The following is a 15,836-nucleotide window of genomic DNA, read 5'->3' as shown; positions in this document are numbered from 1 at the left end:
CCGTCTCTTTCAAAAACCGAAGTAGTCCCTTCGTCGCCTTCACCTGCGATGTCTTCTGTCGGCGGCATGTGAAAATCGTGTCGAGGGACAATGGTCTACGTTAGCGCGTTGTTGATACGCCAACAATGTCAATTTCTGTGGCTCCCTTGTGACGGTTCGGAGACGTCACTTCTACGCCTTCGCTATCGTGATAAATGAAGTAGTTATTAAAAGATTTATTTATATTATTGCGGTCTCCACCCTCTGGAAGTCGACTTATCAAAGCGGGGTAAAGGAAAATGGAGGTGGCTGGTTTAAGGTTGCCCATCATTTTTGCTTCGCTTGAAGAAAGGAGTAACCACTGGTATACAAAGCACGGTCTCTCGGGTTGACCAGTAGAAAGGCGCCAGGAGTTCGAGTTCCGCGGCCTCGACGTAAGGAAGAAGGTCTGAATTAGCTGAAGTACTTCAATTACGAGTATATTGCTGGTTTCTTATGTTATTGTACTAGTTGGCCCTACGCCTAATCTTGTTGGTACCTTATAACCACTTATATATATATATTTGACTTCTTCACCCCCGAAAAAGTATTTTTCTTTGACCATAGTGAAATGCCTGCAACACTATACAAATAAACGAACAATCATAAATAACATATTGTCCATCGGCGGTGTTTAATGAGCTCTGAGCCGTCTCAGGACACGTACAGGGGATCTCACAGCTGGCTTTCAGGACAGCAGCGGCAGGGGACTGACTTCCAGGTCTGAACGCGCAATTCCTGGTGCGGCAGGCTGGTGTCCGCTACAACGCATTGCACGCGCTTGCCTTCAACACGGGCGAACTCTAGGAATTTTCTGGAGAAAGTCGGCTGAGTGTGGCCCGTTGAAGCGCCTCCTCATCCACCTAGACAGTATCGATTAGTAACGGTTGTCAGGGAACTGTGCTCGAGGGCAGGAAAGAAGTTTCCTGCATGAGACTTGGTCATTTGGTTGTCGGCGACCGTAGCGTTAGCTGGTATTCATGCGAGATGGGCAGTGCTGTCAGTGTGGTAAACTTCGTCTGCCACAAACCATTTCACCACTACCCCCTGACCATGTGTGTGCCAATGATCTCCAGTCTGCATTTCTGCGGGAGCGCTCTTCCTGCTGCGCATTATAAGTGATCAAGTGCAGCATTACACTTTGTCACGTCTTGTTGTTAGCAGTTTCCTACAATAATTACCACCCGCCGTGGTTGCTCAGTGGCTATGGTGTTGGGCTGCTGAGCACGAGGTCGCGTAATCGAACCGCGGCCATGGCGGCCGCATTTCGATGGGGGCGAAATGCGAAAACACCCGTGTGCTTAAATTTAGTGCACGTTAAAGAACCCCAGGTGGTCGATATCGTCGGAGTCCTCCACTACGGCCTGCCTCATAATCAGAAAGTGGTTTTGGCACGTAAAACCCCATAACTTCATTTTTTTACAATAATTACTAGAATGATTACTGGGGAAAACATGGGGAAGGCGAGAGATGAAAATTCAAGACGATGAGCAAAACGACAACAAGGTGAAAGCAGGAGTCAACGTTTCGACAAGTGGACTTGTCTTCTTCAAGGCAACATATACACCCTTTCGCCTTCAGAAGAACACCACCTATATATAATGTGGCGAGCAAAGCGTATGTCGCCTTGAAGAAGACAAGTCCAGTTGTCGAAACTTTGGCTCCCCTGCTTTCACCTTGTTCTCGTTTTGCTCATCGAAGGAAAACTGGTGGCATAGCGTCTACGGAAGCTGCAAAAGTGCTGGGTCAGCCACTGTGGCTATTAGGTGTAACGCATAGATCTTCCCGAGCATTGTCGCTGTGTCTTCAAGCGGCTCTGTAAATAGGTGATGTTCAAGTTATGGCCGCCGTGACCTACCTTCGTTTTCTGCCAATGAACTTGGCGTCTGCAGTGCGAGATAGCAGCATATTTTAGATTTATTGCTCTTACTGTCAAGTAACCCTCGCAAAGAAGTGCGGATATTACATAACTATTAATCACTTTCAACCAAATAATACTGTAATATTTCAACTATTCGCCAAGAGTTACGCATGATCACAGAAACCTAATACGTACTTGCGTTAGAAGTACAAAGACCGATTGGAAAATTAGAATGTGACAGCGTAATATGGCGATTAGCATTTCTTGGGAAATTTACCCACCTTCCGGTTTATTGGTTTATATATAACCTCTTTTACCCAGTGCCTTATGTTGTCTACTGGCTTGTGCCATTAGCTGTTTGCCGACTGCTGATTTGCTGAGTGGACAACTTGTGCCACGTGGTTTGCAGCCAAACAAAAAACTTATAACTGATCTCTGACGTCTTTCCCGACTCAGGTCTCAACGCCTTGCTTCTTTTCGGAAAGTAGACCAGAGGTCACATCTCCGACCCATTGTAGTCTCCTGCCATTCCTCTCTTCCATCTGAGTTCAAACCTGCTGGAAGATCACTGTATCCTTTGTGGTGTCTCTGGAAATTCCAAGTGTGTCTCTCCATTCCATGAGTTGGAAAGAAGTCCGTCTTCCCGACTTGTACTCTGAATCAAGCCACTGCACACCTAGTACATGATCCCAACTTTCAATGGAGTTCACATTTGTACAGATTGCTCCTGCTTTAAGGACAGCGTGGTAGTTATTTCGTCGGAGTCAATCTTCAAGAAGTTGAAGATTAGCCACATCACAACATAAAGAGGGTTCCAACATGTCATGCTCTGTAGAGCAGTGCTTTATTTACATCAACAGTGACCCAATAACTGCGCTAAATTCTGCGATTTAAAGGCAGTCCTGCAATCGCTCTTAATTGCTCCGTATCGTGGTCCACACGAACAATTGGCGGTAGGGATACAATAACACTACCATCGAGCAGCGGACAAAGGCCACGATATAGAATTTCAGTGGCTTCATAAGAAGTGCAACATTATTGGCATTGAAAGAACCGACAAGACTGCCAGCGAGGCACATGGGAAGTGTGAGCGCACGTCGACACCATTGTCGAGAACGGATGTAGCGTGGTACCTAGCAATCTTGCCCATATTAAACCTCTAAGAAAATGTAATACACGAGAGTTCACCAACTAGCACTTGATTGCAAAAGACGCACGTATGAGATTACAACTTTTAGACAGTTTTAGTGGACGGGAGGAACGTTACCGTGCCAACGGCGACTAAGTGTTTCTTCCATGCAGTCGCGCGCCCCGGAGTATCACCCACACGCTTGCGAGGGAGGTTACACAGAAATCTTAAACTTATACAGAGGGACGAGAGCCAAATATCCCCCACCGCACAAAGCTCTAACGAAGGAGGAAGCAACGAGTTGGCGCAGATTGCAGACAAACTCCTTCCGAAATTTATACATTCTAAACAAAATGTACCCAACCCAATACAGAGACACCTGCCCATGGTGCGGCGCCACTCCCACACTATATCATGTCACATGGGAATGTAAACACAATAAATCATTCCACCAACACAATAACCCGAGTGCGGAGCAATGGGAGAGTCGGCTTACCAGCTGCGAGCTCACGGCCCAAAGGGCCTTAGTGCAGCACGCTAGTGAGGTAGCTAGGCTCAGTGGAGCCCTGGAATAGGGGCCCACCCTTGCCGGAAGAGGCTCCAAGTCACCGGCGCCCAAGACGACCGAGACCTCGAGACGCTAAATCCTTGAAGGAACCAAATAAAGTTTTTCTCTCTCTCTCTCCATGACTGCCTATTCATTCCTTATTGGAATCACGTAAAGTGCTAATTGACGCGCGAGGAGTGTAGAAGAAACGATCGAAACTCTTCTGTGTGAGTGTTCAACATACAAAAATAAACAATTTCTCGTCGGACAATTTTATGGCGCTTAGATGACAGGCCTTTCACATAACAGAATGTATTGGGACCATGGCCTCGTTTGTTTGCTATGCACGAAGCCACAAAAGCGCGGCCTCCTTTCCTTAATTTCGCAAGCTCATATTACTGCTTGTGAATGATTCAGCGATGATTTGTTGATTGTGTGTGTGCAAACTAGACACTTCTCTCTTCTCATCTCAGCCTACCCTTTTCAGGATGGCTTACCTCCCAGGCTTTCCCTTTTGACATTACACTGCTCCTCTCGCCACTGCGTATGTCCCATCTACATGTTCCCCTTTGTGGCCCCTACCTCAGAATGTGTCGGCAAAATGGGCACAAGAGACATGTAGCCTTTAATGTATTGAAGTGATTGCACCGTATCCATTACTGACTCTCCTGAGTCATGCGCGCCCGCTTGATGTATTGCCATTGCGACAAAGTTGCAGCCAGGAAAATAGAGGTGGTGAAGTTAGCTACCGTGGTTCAATTGGGATGCAGTAAATACAACAATAAATATTTGTCCTGGTATCATTTGTCGCGGCGGCTGGCAACAAAATTTCCAATTCGCGCATCTGATGATGTGTCCTTAAGGTTCCCCGATTTGTGGATGTGATAAGGATATGGCACGGGCATGCAATTATTGTTCATATAATCCATTTAGTACATAAAAGATAACTTATATCTATCATAAGAATGTCTGCTGATCGCATTACCGTCACCAAATATTTCCAAAGAATGGTGGCGCTGCTAATTAGAGTTACAATTCAGATCGGAATCCCAAGGACGATTTTAATTATGTATTCATGCGGATTCGCGAAGAAATTAGCAAATTAAAGAACAAAAATCTTGCACGTACGCACTCAGTCATTGTCGGTAATTGAAAACGCTAGACGCGTGCTAGCTAAAATCCTTCCTCGGTTCCATTTCTCTTTTTATTGTAGATTGCGCTAGTGCATGTTTCACATACGTAACGCAACGAGTCCAGTGTAAAGTTACTGAAACAAGCTTGTTCCTGAGCTGCCTCAGCACAACCTATGAAGAGAAGGTGACAGCGCTACACATCTTTTCCTGTACCTCCTAGCAATCATAAATTAAGCAAACACGTGAAATATGCTTTCTCTGCATCCACTGACGACTCCGCAGGTGGGACACCTTCAACGCCATAGAAACAAATACAAAAAACAAGTACTGATTATACTGTAGGCCACTTATTTTGTAACAAAATGAATCACATATGTTACCTTCTTGAGCGTCTTGCACACCCATTGTGCGTAATTTGCTTAGTTTTCAACCTATATTGGGTGGGTATTTCTGAAACGGCTGTTCAATCTCAACCGCGGTTCATACAATAGTTGTTGAAGTGTCGCTGCAACAGAACGACAAGTGAAGACATGGAGAGAATGACCACTTTAGGCGTCGGTAAAAAAACCATGCCAGCAGCGGCTTCAGCTTGGTTGGGCCTAGTGGTGCAGCTTGGATCTGGTTCCGTCGGTTCTGAGAAAAAAAAACATTAAAAGTAATGTTGTGAAACATACCAGTAAAAAGTAAACATTGCGAGTACGTAACACTCCTGTCCTGGAAATCACCTGCTGATGCAGCAGATGACCTCCAGGATAGAAGCTGCAAGTGCCCCATTCCCAGTTCTCAACACTGACGTGGCGGTTTGGTGTGAGCACGGAGTGCCTGATGACGAGTCGCTGGCGCGTAGCTGTGGCACGGGTGAACCTCCTCGGCAGACGAATAGGTTTGTCTGGGATGCAGCTTTACTTATCGGACTGGTGCTTATCACGTAGTATTTTCTATCACCACTCATCAACCTCCTCTACTTTCCTGTTTCTCTCCTTCCCCTTTACGTCGCTAAGGAGTAGCAGGCCAGAAACACGTTCCTCCGGCGCAGCTCTCCACATTTCCTCTTAATAAATATTTCTCTCTCTTTCTATGGGAGAAGGTTTCGGAGCATGTCCAGTTAAGTCACATTCGCCTTCACCAGGACAGTGTCCCGGTCGATGGGGTCGTCAGGCACGTGTCCGAGTGTCGCACGGGTAGGAGACAAGTTTCCTTGCCAGGGAGTCAAGTCATGTATTTTCCAGTGACCACAGCATTGCCTGGCTTCTATGCTAACCAGACACTGTGGCAAGCTTCGTAGGCCATTCGTGCCACACTCTGTATGCAGCATAGATGCCTATTTCGCGAGTCTAGCCGGGCACAAGATTTATTGGAGGTCAGTGAGTCTGTGCAAAATAGCGAGACAGGTTATATTTAAGTGCGGCTATGGACAGGAACGCAGGCACATTCCGCTTCTAGCCCTCCTGCATTTGAAATTGACCGCCTCAGTGGCCACCCATTTCTTGAGACACATTGCGCAGCATGTGCAAAAAGGCAAATACCTCAAAAATATTTCAAGGAAATACAAGCAACCTAAAGGCTACATGCGCCAAAAGGAAATGTAGGCCAACTGCATAGGAATCTTTCAAATAATTTTCATTTGTACGCATTTAGGCACCCTCGACACGGGTTGACAAGGTTGTCCTTTTTGTGCATAAAATCACATTTGCCTAGCAGGAGCCCATCTATGCACTGGTGTCACAGGTGCTCAGAATTATTCTCTAAGAGTAATGAAAGTCGTTTTGAATTAGATGTCCTTAACTGTTTCCACTTTATCTTATTGAAAGAGTACACTAGGTGAATGGAGTTGGACGTGAATGGTTCCCATTCTAGATGGGTTATGGGTTCCGATGTGTTTTTAGAACTTGTCGTGACTGTTGCCGTGCACCGCCCCAAGGGAGTCACCTCAACACAGTAGCTAGCTGGGAAAGTCGATGAGTGCTCAGACCAGATTGGGACCTGCTGGCCGACGCTTTCGGGTCGCGACCTCTCCACTAGGTCAAGAAATAAATAAAATGCTCTCTGCGAGCTCGAATAAATTTCATAATTTCTTCTCCTGAGTCATCTTCATGATTCAAAAGTGTGGCCTCTGACAACGGCGCTGGGTAGCTGGAAAACACTTTGCATTAATATAAATATTTATACGGGCAATTCAATCATGAACTAAATTTAAAATATTTTTTAAAATTAAACTAGCACACAATAATTTTTACATCTATGGTAATGATGTGCACTCGGGTCTTGAGGGAGCGGTACTCCTTTTACATATTAAAACTACTAGGTAGAACGGGTTGATTAGTCTGAACCTAGAATAAAAGAGAATTTCGAAATCGTGGGAAAACACGGGGAGGTGGTGGGAAATGGAAATTCAAGACGATGAGCAAATCGAAAACAAGATAAAAGCGCGAGCCGACGTTTCAACAAGTGGACTTATCTTTTTCAAGGTGACATATGGTTTGTGCCGAGGAAAGCATATGTCGCCTTCAAAAAGACAAGTCCACTTCTCGAAACGTTGGCTCCCGCTTTTACCTTGTTCTCGTTCTGCTCATCGCAAAATCGTTTATCATATGAGCGCCGTGACAATAGGTAAATAAAGTTTTCGAGAGGCGACACAATCTTATGTTTCATGAGAACCTGCAAAATCCAGAATTCAAGGATGTCGAGTTCAAAAATCGCGCACGTATGGTTACGACGTTCTGTGCATTTATTTCTGCGCTAAATGTTGTCGCTGAATTTTATAGCGGTAATTAAGCCGTACGACGCGGCGTGCCGTTTTAGCTTGTGCTTTTAGTTCCCAACACAACTTTTTGTTTAGCCATTATGCATGGGAACTTCTGGCTGCGATCGCGTGTACGGGGGTGTATATACGTGTGTGTTCTTTTGTATTAAAGTTCAGTTGGTAGTCAGTGCTTGCCATCGACGTTTCATTTACGTCTTTGTCTGTCGGTCGTGCTATCCACAGCGTCATAAACAGCCAGCTAGACCAGTGTCACACCTTGCTTCAACAAAATGAAGTAGGGAATTCAAGGTCTCTGGCTCCAGCAAAAAACAGCTGCCACGCGTCGAGGTGCGGTCAGACGCACCGCTGGAATCGGAGGAGCTACGGCATTGATCTGGGCCCAGAGTATGCCATTACAGGCGTAGATGTATGCAAGTTACCCCATCGTGAATGACCCTACTGCAGTTCGCTACTGAAACGGGAGGTGCAGCTTAGGCGGGAATTCTCGTGCCCGCCTTACCAATTGCGAGAATGTTGCTTGGTATATGAAGTGGAAGTTTTGCAGTTATCATTCAGAGTACAGCAATGCTTGGATGATATATATCTCGAAAAAGTAAGTAGACCTTGCAGTATTTAGAATGCTTAAAAAATGTCGCCCTGTCTGGCTGAGCAAGATAGGTAAACTTACCAATAAATGAGAGAGAATTTGTTAAGAGAAATACAAAAATTAACCATTAGTCACAGCCGGTAAATGAACAAAAGTAGTTGACAATTACGTTCTGCTACTATGTGCTTACAGATGTTAAGAAGAGTTCAATATACGAGTGCCGTATTTTCCAGAATAACGTCTGCTCCCGCAGTTTAGACCACATGGGCCAATTTGTGCTTAAATTAAAAAGATTTTCTTGATAGTTCGTATCCTGTGTATAGTCTGTAAGGATGAAATTCGAGAGAAGTGCCTGCTTTGTTATTTATTAATCCAGTAAACAGTAGGTAAACAAACATTTTATTGTTAATCTGTAAAACGTTGACTCCTATGTTGGACTAAATTTAAGGGTCAATACTAAAATACATCAAAATTACTCACGTCAGGTCTCCCAGAACTAAGACAAGTTAAGCACGTCGTATTCGACAAATACATCAAAATCATTCTCGTCAGGTCTCCCAGAACTAAGACAAGTTAAGCACGTCGTATTCGACGAACGACTGCTCGGTGTTTCATTGCCTTCAAAATGATTAGCTGGTGCGCATTTCCGACTACGCTGAACTTGAAAATGCCGCGTAGGTGCAGCACTCGCTGGCATACTGTCACAGTATTTCAGATCATCATCCTCATCATCATAATCATCATCGTGGCTACGCCTACTGCTGGGCAAAGGCCTCTCCCATACTTCTCCGACTACCCCGGTCATGTGGTAATTGTGACCATGTTGTCCCTGCAAACTTATAATCTCCTCCGCCCACCTAACTTCCTGCCGGCCCCTGCTACGCTTCCCTTCTCTTGGAATCCAGTCCGTAACCCTTAATGGCCACTGGTTATCTTGCCTCCTCATTACATGTCCTGCCCATGCCCATTTCTTTTTCTTGACTTCCACTAAGATGTCATTAACTGGAGTTTGTTCCTTCACCCAATCTGCTCTTTTCCCTTAAAGTTACACCCATCATTCTTCTTTCCATAGTATTTTAGATATTACAGCGCATATTTGGTATGTCCTAAGAATATCCGAGCTGTCAAGATGAGTCGGAAATATTGCTCGTGCGCAACAACGAACTTTACTGAACTAATTTTGATATGGTGATTTATTACGACAAACATTCCCAGGCGCAGCCTGATCTCGTTATCTTCAAGCGCGCATCAGCTCTTAAGAAAACAAACCAGGTATAGTCCGCGCCCATGGATCGTCCACATCCTGCAAAATTCCTTTCATGCTTCTATTGTCTGCGCACTATTGTCCGGAAAATAGGGTACACATTTGTTCTGGCTGTATGCCCAAGTGGGTGGAAATTCCGCACAGGAGTGACACCAGAAAAAATAACCGCACCACCTGATAGCTCGCTCCGGTAAACAGTTTTTATTCGCTTTGTCGCTTTGCGCTTGTGTGCGGATATGCCGATCTTGTTTGCTTCACGTGCACACAATCGTTAGCCATCGGCCATGGTATGCCAAGCCGAAGCTCTAAGGCGCGACTTGCCCGGAAGCATATCGCGTGTCTTCTTTGACAGCCAACTCATGGGACTTGGCGCACTTTTTAGGCACAGTACAGAATCTATAATGACTACTTTGAACTTGCAAGTACAAACACATGTCGCTCGTTTCTAACAAACGGGTAATTACGTAAGTATACAGTTGGCTAGTAAGTCATTTATTTGTTTCACTGATAGTGCTTATTCTTGTGGACACTCAAGGTATACTGCCTTTGTCCGGAGGTACAATTTAAGAATAAACGCATTTAATGTGAATGCTTACTCCCAAACCCATTAGAGCCGCTCAGTGAGATAGCACGATATTGCAGTGCAATTTCATTTCTACTTCCAAGTATTTGAGCAGCAAATATGTATGTCTTTTTGATGTATACACTCTCCAACAATGTGTAAGAGAAGATGTGTTCTGTCCTCAGTGCTGATTTTTGTAAAATTAAAATTAAGTACGTCAATTGTTGCTTAGTTGCTACACGCAAGAAGCGCCTTTTCCTAGATTCTATTCATTTCATATCTTGGACCGTTTACGGCCCACCGACATGGACGCAGCGAAATCCCGACCATTGACAGAAAGCCGAGAAGAATCGAAAGTGAATCGCTGCTTTACCCCGACATGCTTGCTATATGGACTGCGCGTTGAAGCATATCTCTGGTCGAAGGGTTTTATATATCTATTAGAGCACGAAAAGGTTAATTGAGCGAAATTAGGTAAATTGAGCACAATTAGGCTACCAGAGAACATTTGCGTCAATAATATATAGGAATTAAAGACTTGAAAATATTATTTTGCATCACGCATTTCACAGTGCTCTTTTCTTACTTCGAAAGCCTAGAAAAATAAAAAGAATGCTCGCAAATCTTACCTGAAACGTGTCACTACTGATTATTTATCTGCCTAGACGGACACCATTTCCCCAAAACACCAAAGCAATTCATTTCTTAATTAGAGTATTTAAAATATTTAACGTCTCAGTTGCTCCCCACCCCCAGTGTATGCAGCCAGCCTGACTCTTGACGGGTTAAGATCCCTGTTTTCCAGATATCTTTCTCCCTCTCTCTCTCAGTTAGGTTTGCGACCCAGGTTCGTATCGGAGAGTTGAAAGAAATTTTAATAAAAGTCAGGTTCGTGTTTCTACCTTTTAAAGCTATCATGCAAACTGAAACTATTACGGCGGAATTATTTGTTAAATTTACCTGATCATGCACGCAGCAGTGCGAAGTGCAGCTAAAGGTCTAAGCTCTGTGACGTAGTTGGACGGCGTAAAATGAAGCTTGGCCATGTGGCCCGATACACGGTCCGTCCCACCCTTGTTGCTGAGCTGACTACGCGTCTGATCTAGAGTTGCGCCAAGTGCCAATCGTACTAAGATCGTGGAAAGAAGGAAATGTGTGACGGGAATAACCTCTTGCACCAAGCATTTACGTCACAGAGCGGTTGGACAGAGACCCGCGTTTCGTGGTGCCTGGTGCGCAATGACGTAATTTAGGCGAATATTTCGACGCCACTTATTTCGCTCTGAATAGCCATTTCTGAACTCTGGAAACTCGGACTTGGACTTCGATAGTAAATCCCTTCAATTTTAGAGTATAAATAAGGGCAAGTATAAGAAAGTCCATACTTACTAAATTACTAAATGCAATTAGTTTGTTGTTAATTCAACTGCAATGGATACTCTTGCAAAAAAAATTGCCCGTCTGGGCAGATAATTATTCGGCTCTGACGTAATTTGTGTAACATTTGCAGGCTTACTTTTAGAAACGGTGGTTTGAGTGAAAACAAAATAGAAATTAAACACGCCGCATAGGTTAGGCGGATGCAAGTTACACGAATAACGGAGCCTGGCTGCAGCACACTCACCAGCCTGCGTCTTTATTACGATAGACTTTGTTGTGGCTGCTTCGTCACAGTCGTCCAGCTCGTTGACGAATGTGACGGTGCAGTTGTACTCTGTCGCCGGTTCGAGCCCCTTCAACGTGACCGTGGATGACTTCCCTCCGTGGTCATCGCAACTGAAGTGTCGTTCTTGGTCTGGACCCGACAGCGTGCCGTAGCATGAATCCAGCAGACCATTCTTCTCCTCTGGTACGAAGACGACCACTTCAACCGACCTAGCCCCAGTGGCGATGCCCCAGAGGTTGAAATCTCCCGGTGCTGCGTGCCAGACCCCCAATGCTCAGATGCGGACAAAGGCAATGCATGAGGCCGCGAATACAGGTTATATTCATGCCCGGTTTCACGTCGTACAGGCAGTGCTTAAAACAGTACCGGACCGAGTGATGTAGGCGGCAGATGCGGAGGGGGTTTCGTGGTTTTCAGTCTAGCGCGGTGCTTAGTATAATGTTAGACGTACAGAACGGCTTGCCCTAAAGGCCAATCGGCTTGTTTTATTTTTCTTCGATTTTAACATAACTGTTTAGGGAGCCTCTACGGCTGGAGGTTGAACAACTCGCAGGAGTACGCAGAAGAATCCGACCTTCGGCCATTCTTGCTAGATATGGAACTCAGCTGTCAACGTTTATGGATCATGGGATTCGAAAGAATTGGAATATTTCAGCGCTGGGAGAAAAAATCTCGTACTCGGTGTCGTGAGCACAAAAGCCTCTGACGCTTGAATTGTTTGTAAGAGCAAATATTACCTAATCCTGATGCTGGACATTTTGTCAGTAAAGACAGCCCGGCAATAACAAATGTCACTAACGAGTGAGAATTATTGGGAATTCTGCCCGAAATTTACTGCCTGTAGAAGTAAACGCGAGTAAAATCTTATTGAGCGGTTTTACTAGCTATGGTCATAGACTGCTCAAGAAATTGACGCGTCCAGCGCTGCCGCCATGTGTACACCATTTCGGCCGAGTCTACTCGAATAAGGTAGCATAAGCTGAAACCACGATCAGTTGGGAAATTAAATATCATGGCTACTGAAGGAAGTTCCAAAAGCGAATGGCGGGCCATCGTAACAGATTGATAATATCGCTTTGTAGGTACATTTTATTTGAAGGCTTTTTGTAGTGCGTAACGTGTACTGCACATGCTCAAATAATTATTTATCTTTGGTATCAAACCAAATCAAACATTTATTCATCATCTAAGATGCTGGTAGAGCCGAGAAAAAGCAAAATTACAATAGCTTGACGGGTTATTATACACATCCTGTCGCGAAAGAAGAATGCGTCTAATGCTTAAAAAATTCCTCCTACGAAACACAAGTAAAATGAATAGGCGACAAAATTGGGAAAAATTTACTTACCAGCCCGAGCTTCAATCTGGAAGTGGTATAAAAGAAAAGAAAAAACTGGTTTTTATCCGGACTGAAGGAGGCGAACCGCTGCCGACTGCAGCTGAACAAATTATCAGTCTAAAACTTCGTTACGCCATGTATTCTTGTGAAGGCAGTTTCATTTTTTATAACTTTTTTCTGCGTAGCACAATTGTATTCATTCAGCTAGGTTACTTAAGGAGGGGAACATTACTTTCACGAGAAATCGAAATGCATAATGAAATAGATAATACGATTAACTCTAGAAGTGTTCAGCTAATTATTCTACGGTACTTATTTCAACTTGCGAATTTTAACAAGTTGTGTCATAAGCCGTATCTACTAGAAACAAATTCTGAACATGGCACCACAATTTAGATATATTCAATCCAGTGTGTGTGATAAAGAGAACTAGTGTTGCGGTTACATTCGTATTTGAGTGCCGAAAACGGCGCTCTTTAGCAGATTAGGTGAAACAACAATGAATTTTCGCACCGTAATGGGTGGAACGTAATTCAAAATAAAGCCCACGTCTTCGAGTAATCCCCATCAATGAATAATATTGCTTTATGTTGCACAGCAAATGTTAAAAAAATATACGTTGTTAGTTTTCGCAATGACCCCGGATATATCTCCTCAATCAATGATTAGTGAGATATTTTCGTTCAAAGTGGCACCGCAACTGGCTTCCAATCGGCGAAGATTTACATAAAAAAAGACAGTCGTTGTACAGATCATAATCACCGCATATGAAGACTTGACTTTCCGAATGCAGTTCATCGCACTCAAAAGCACAGATGCACCTGGCTGTACTATGTACTTGACGCCGCTTTAACGTGCGTTGCCGTGCCAGAAAGCATCACTTATTATCAGAAGAAATTGCATAAAATGTTTTTTTTAACAGCAATGGCCTGTGCTTTAGAAGAAAGGCGTGCAACACAAAGGCCTACGGAAGGCATGTTTTGTTTCCTGTCTTGTCACAATCTTCCTCATGCGGTAATAGCCAGATGCAAACTTTTCACCAAATACTTTCTAAATGTCATTGCCAATATAAGTAGTTGTGAAGAATATCACCGACATAACTATGTGACTCAGTGCTTCCAAGTGGATATTGGCTAATGTACACTGTGATATTCCCACAAGTGACGGTTTTGACCATCGAATAAACATTGCGTGTTTGCTCATTGGCTTATTTTATTCTTAAGTAACATTTTTCTGTGTAAACTATTGAAACATTTTAGATAGTTCTACGTGCGCCTGTTCTACCTCTTTGATGATGCTACCATTATTATCATAAAATTATCATCGACTTACATCAGTTAGCTTACGAAATTTAAAAAAGAATGTGGCGAAAGTCATTGACTGAAATAGTAAAAGGGGAACGGGCCCAGTACGGACCCTTTGGCAGTTATTCTCGCATACACTAAGTAAATTAAGTTATGAGATCCATGGCCACTACTCGTTCGCGATTCCTAACTACGGAATAACTCGAGAACAGTTGGTGCGAAACCAATAGCTGCTTAACAGTAGACAGCATGTCATGATAACAATTATATACATGACTCAGTAATATAAAGCTAGCCTGGTTTCGTGATGTTTCCTACCTACGTTAATCTCACGTTGCTCAATTTGATCAATAACTTCACGTCACTGTTTAGATTAGCTTGATATTTTGAGGAGGAAAACATCTGGTTAGCTCGTTTGTCCCTGTCAAACTATTACCAGTATAAGCAAAACAAACAAAGTAGCAACTCACTTTCGAAGTTCTAGCAAACGCAACCAGTGCAGTCACAATGACACTTTTCGCAGTCCATCGTCGTTTCGCAGTGTCCCGCCAAAAAGCTGCCATGGCCAAGCAAGAGCTCAGTACACAGAGAAACGCGGTAGCTGTGCGGCTCCTTTGTCCCGACTGGAGAGCTCGAGTCGCCGCAACGACCAATCTTGGCGCGACGAACAGCGCGCGCGCTAGTGTCGGTTGTTTTTACATATCCGCCGACGATCGTCACACGTGCGTGTGACGAGGGCCTTGCTCATGTCTTGCGCAGCGAACGGCCCGGAAAATACAGCCGCCGCTACCGTTTATTGCTGCTTTTTCTTCCTTAACGCTATCTAATCGCCGCGCGAACGGAAGAAAATAAACTCGCCGATGTTTTTCAGTGGTGGCGCTGCGATCGGTACTTCAATGCGACGAGTCGTCATAGAGAAAGAAATTCAACAGGAGAGGACACTCGGCGGAAAGTGACAACACGAAATACGTCGCGGTAGCACTAATGTCGACAGTTTGCTGCCGCAAGCATGGAAAAAAAAAGAATGTAAAATGATGTTTGCAGGCATTGTTTTATTTGTTTTGTTCTTTCCCGGCAAAACTAAAAATATCTGCGTATAAATTAAGTTATACTTTGCGACTGATAACCCTGTCACACGGCACATGTAATGTCATTCGCAGCGAACGAGATTACGTGCGAATTCCATTTTTGTTGCTTCTACACAGGCACAGTGAATGACATTCACCGCGAATGGCATTCACCCATTGAATAAGTTTCCCGATCCCCGGAAAGCGCGGCTTAAGTGATCTCGACGACAGGGGCTAGGTAAAAACTTACGAAATCGCCAAGTAAAAACGAAATGTAATCAGAGCAAAGGCTGCTATATTTGCAACTATGAACTTTTTCATAATTTTACGACATACAGCACGATAGTTTAAGTTTGTGCAGCTATATTCTTATTCCCAGTCTCCGACTGTGCGCTAGACCCTTTTGTTGGCCGTGTTTACAAAAGCTCGCCTGCATTTTTTTTTTCATTTCTTCATATTGTTTTCAAAGTGGTGCCGCGCTAAAGCCTATCTACTAACCGCGGAAGCCAACTCTGCAGCTTCGTCCGCGGATAATGAGAAGCGAAAAGCGCGCTGGACCGGTGACGAGTCGCACGCGCTGTTGGAAGTGTGCATGG

General features: G+C 44.3%; 1 protein-coding gene across 1 annotated transcript; it reads right to left on the bottom strand.

Moving 5' to 3' along the window:
- Positions 1 to 2,684: 2,684 nt before the first annotated feature.
- Positions 2,685 to 14,954, bottom strand: LOC126544302 (uncharacterized). Its single transcript, XM_055062521.1, has 4 exons — positions 14,644 to 14,954; positions 12,879 to 12,894; positions 11,489 to 11,782; positions 2,685 to 5,321 (listed from the first exon to the last, which is right to left on the bottom strand). The coding sequence occupies exons 1-4, from the start codon at positions 14,734 to 14,736 to the stop codon at positions 5,158 to 5,160; spliced, it is 567 nt and encodes a 188-aa protein (XP_054918496.1). The 5' UTR covers positions 14,737 to 14,954; the 3' UTR covers positions 2,685 to 5,157.
- Between the last annotated feature and the right edge of the window lie 882 nt (positions 14,955 to 15,836).

The sequence above is a fragment of the Dermacentor andersoni genome, chromosome 10, assembly GCF_023375885.2.
Source record: "Dermacentor andersoni chromosome 10, qqDerAnde1_hic_scaffold, whole genome shotgun sequence".
NCBI lineage: Eukaryota > Metazoa > Arthropoda > Arachnida > Ixodida > Ixodidae > Dermacentor > Dermacentor andersoni.
This window is presented reverse-complemented; position numbering and strand designations above follow the sequence as displayed.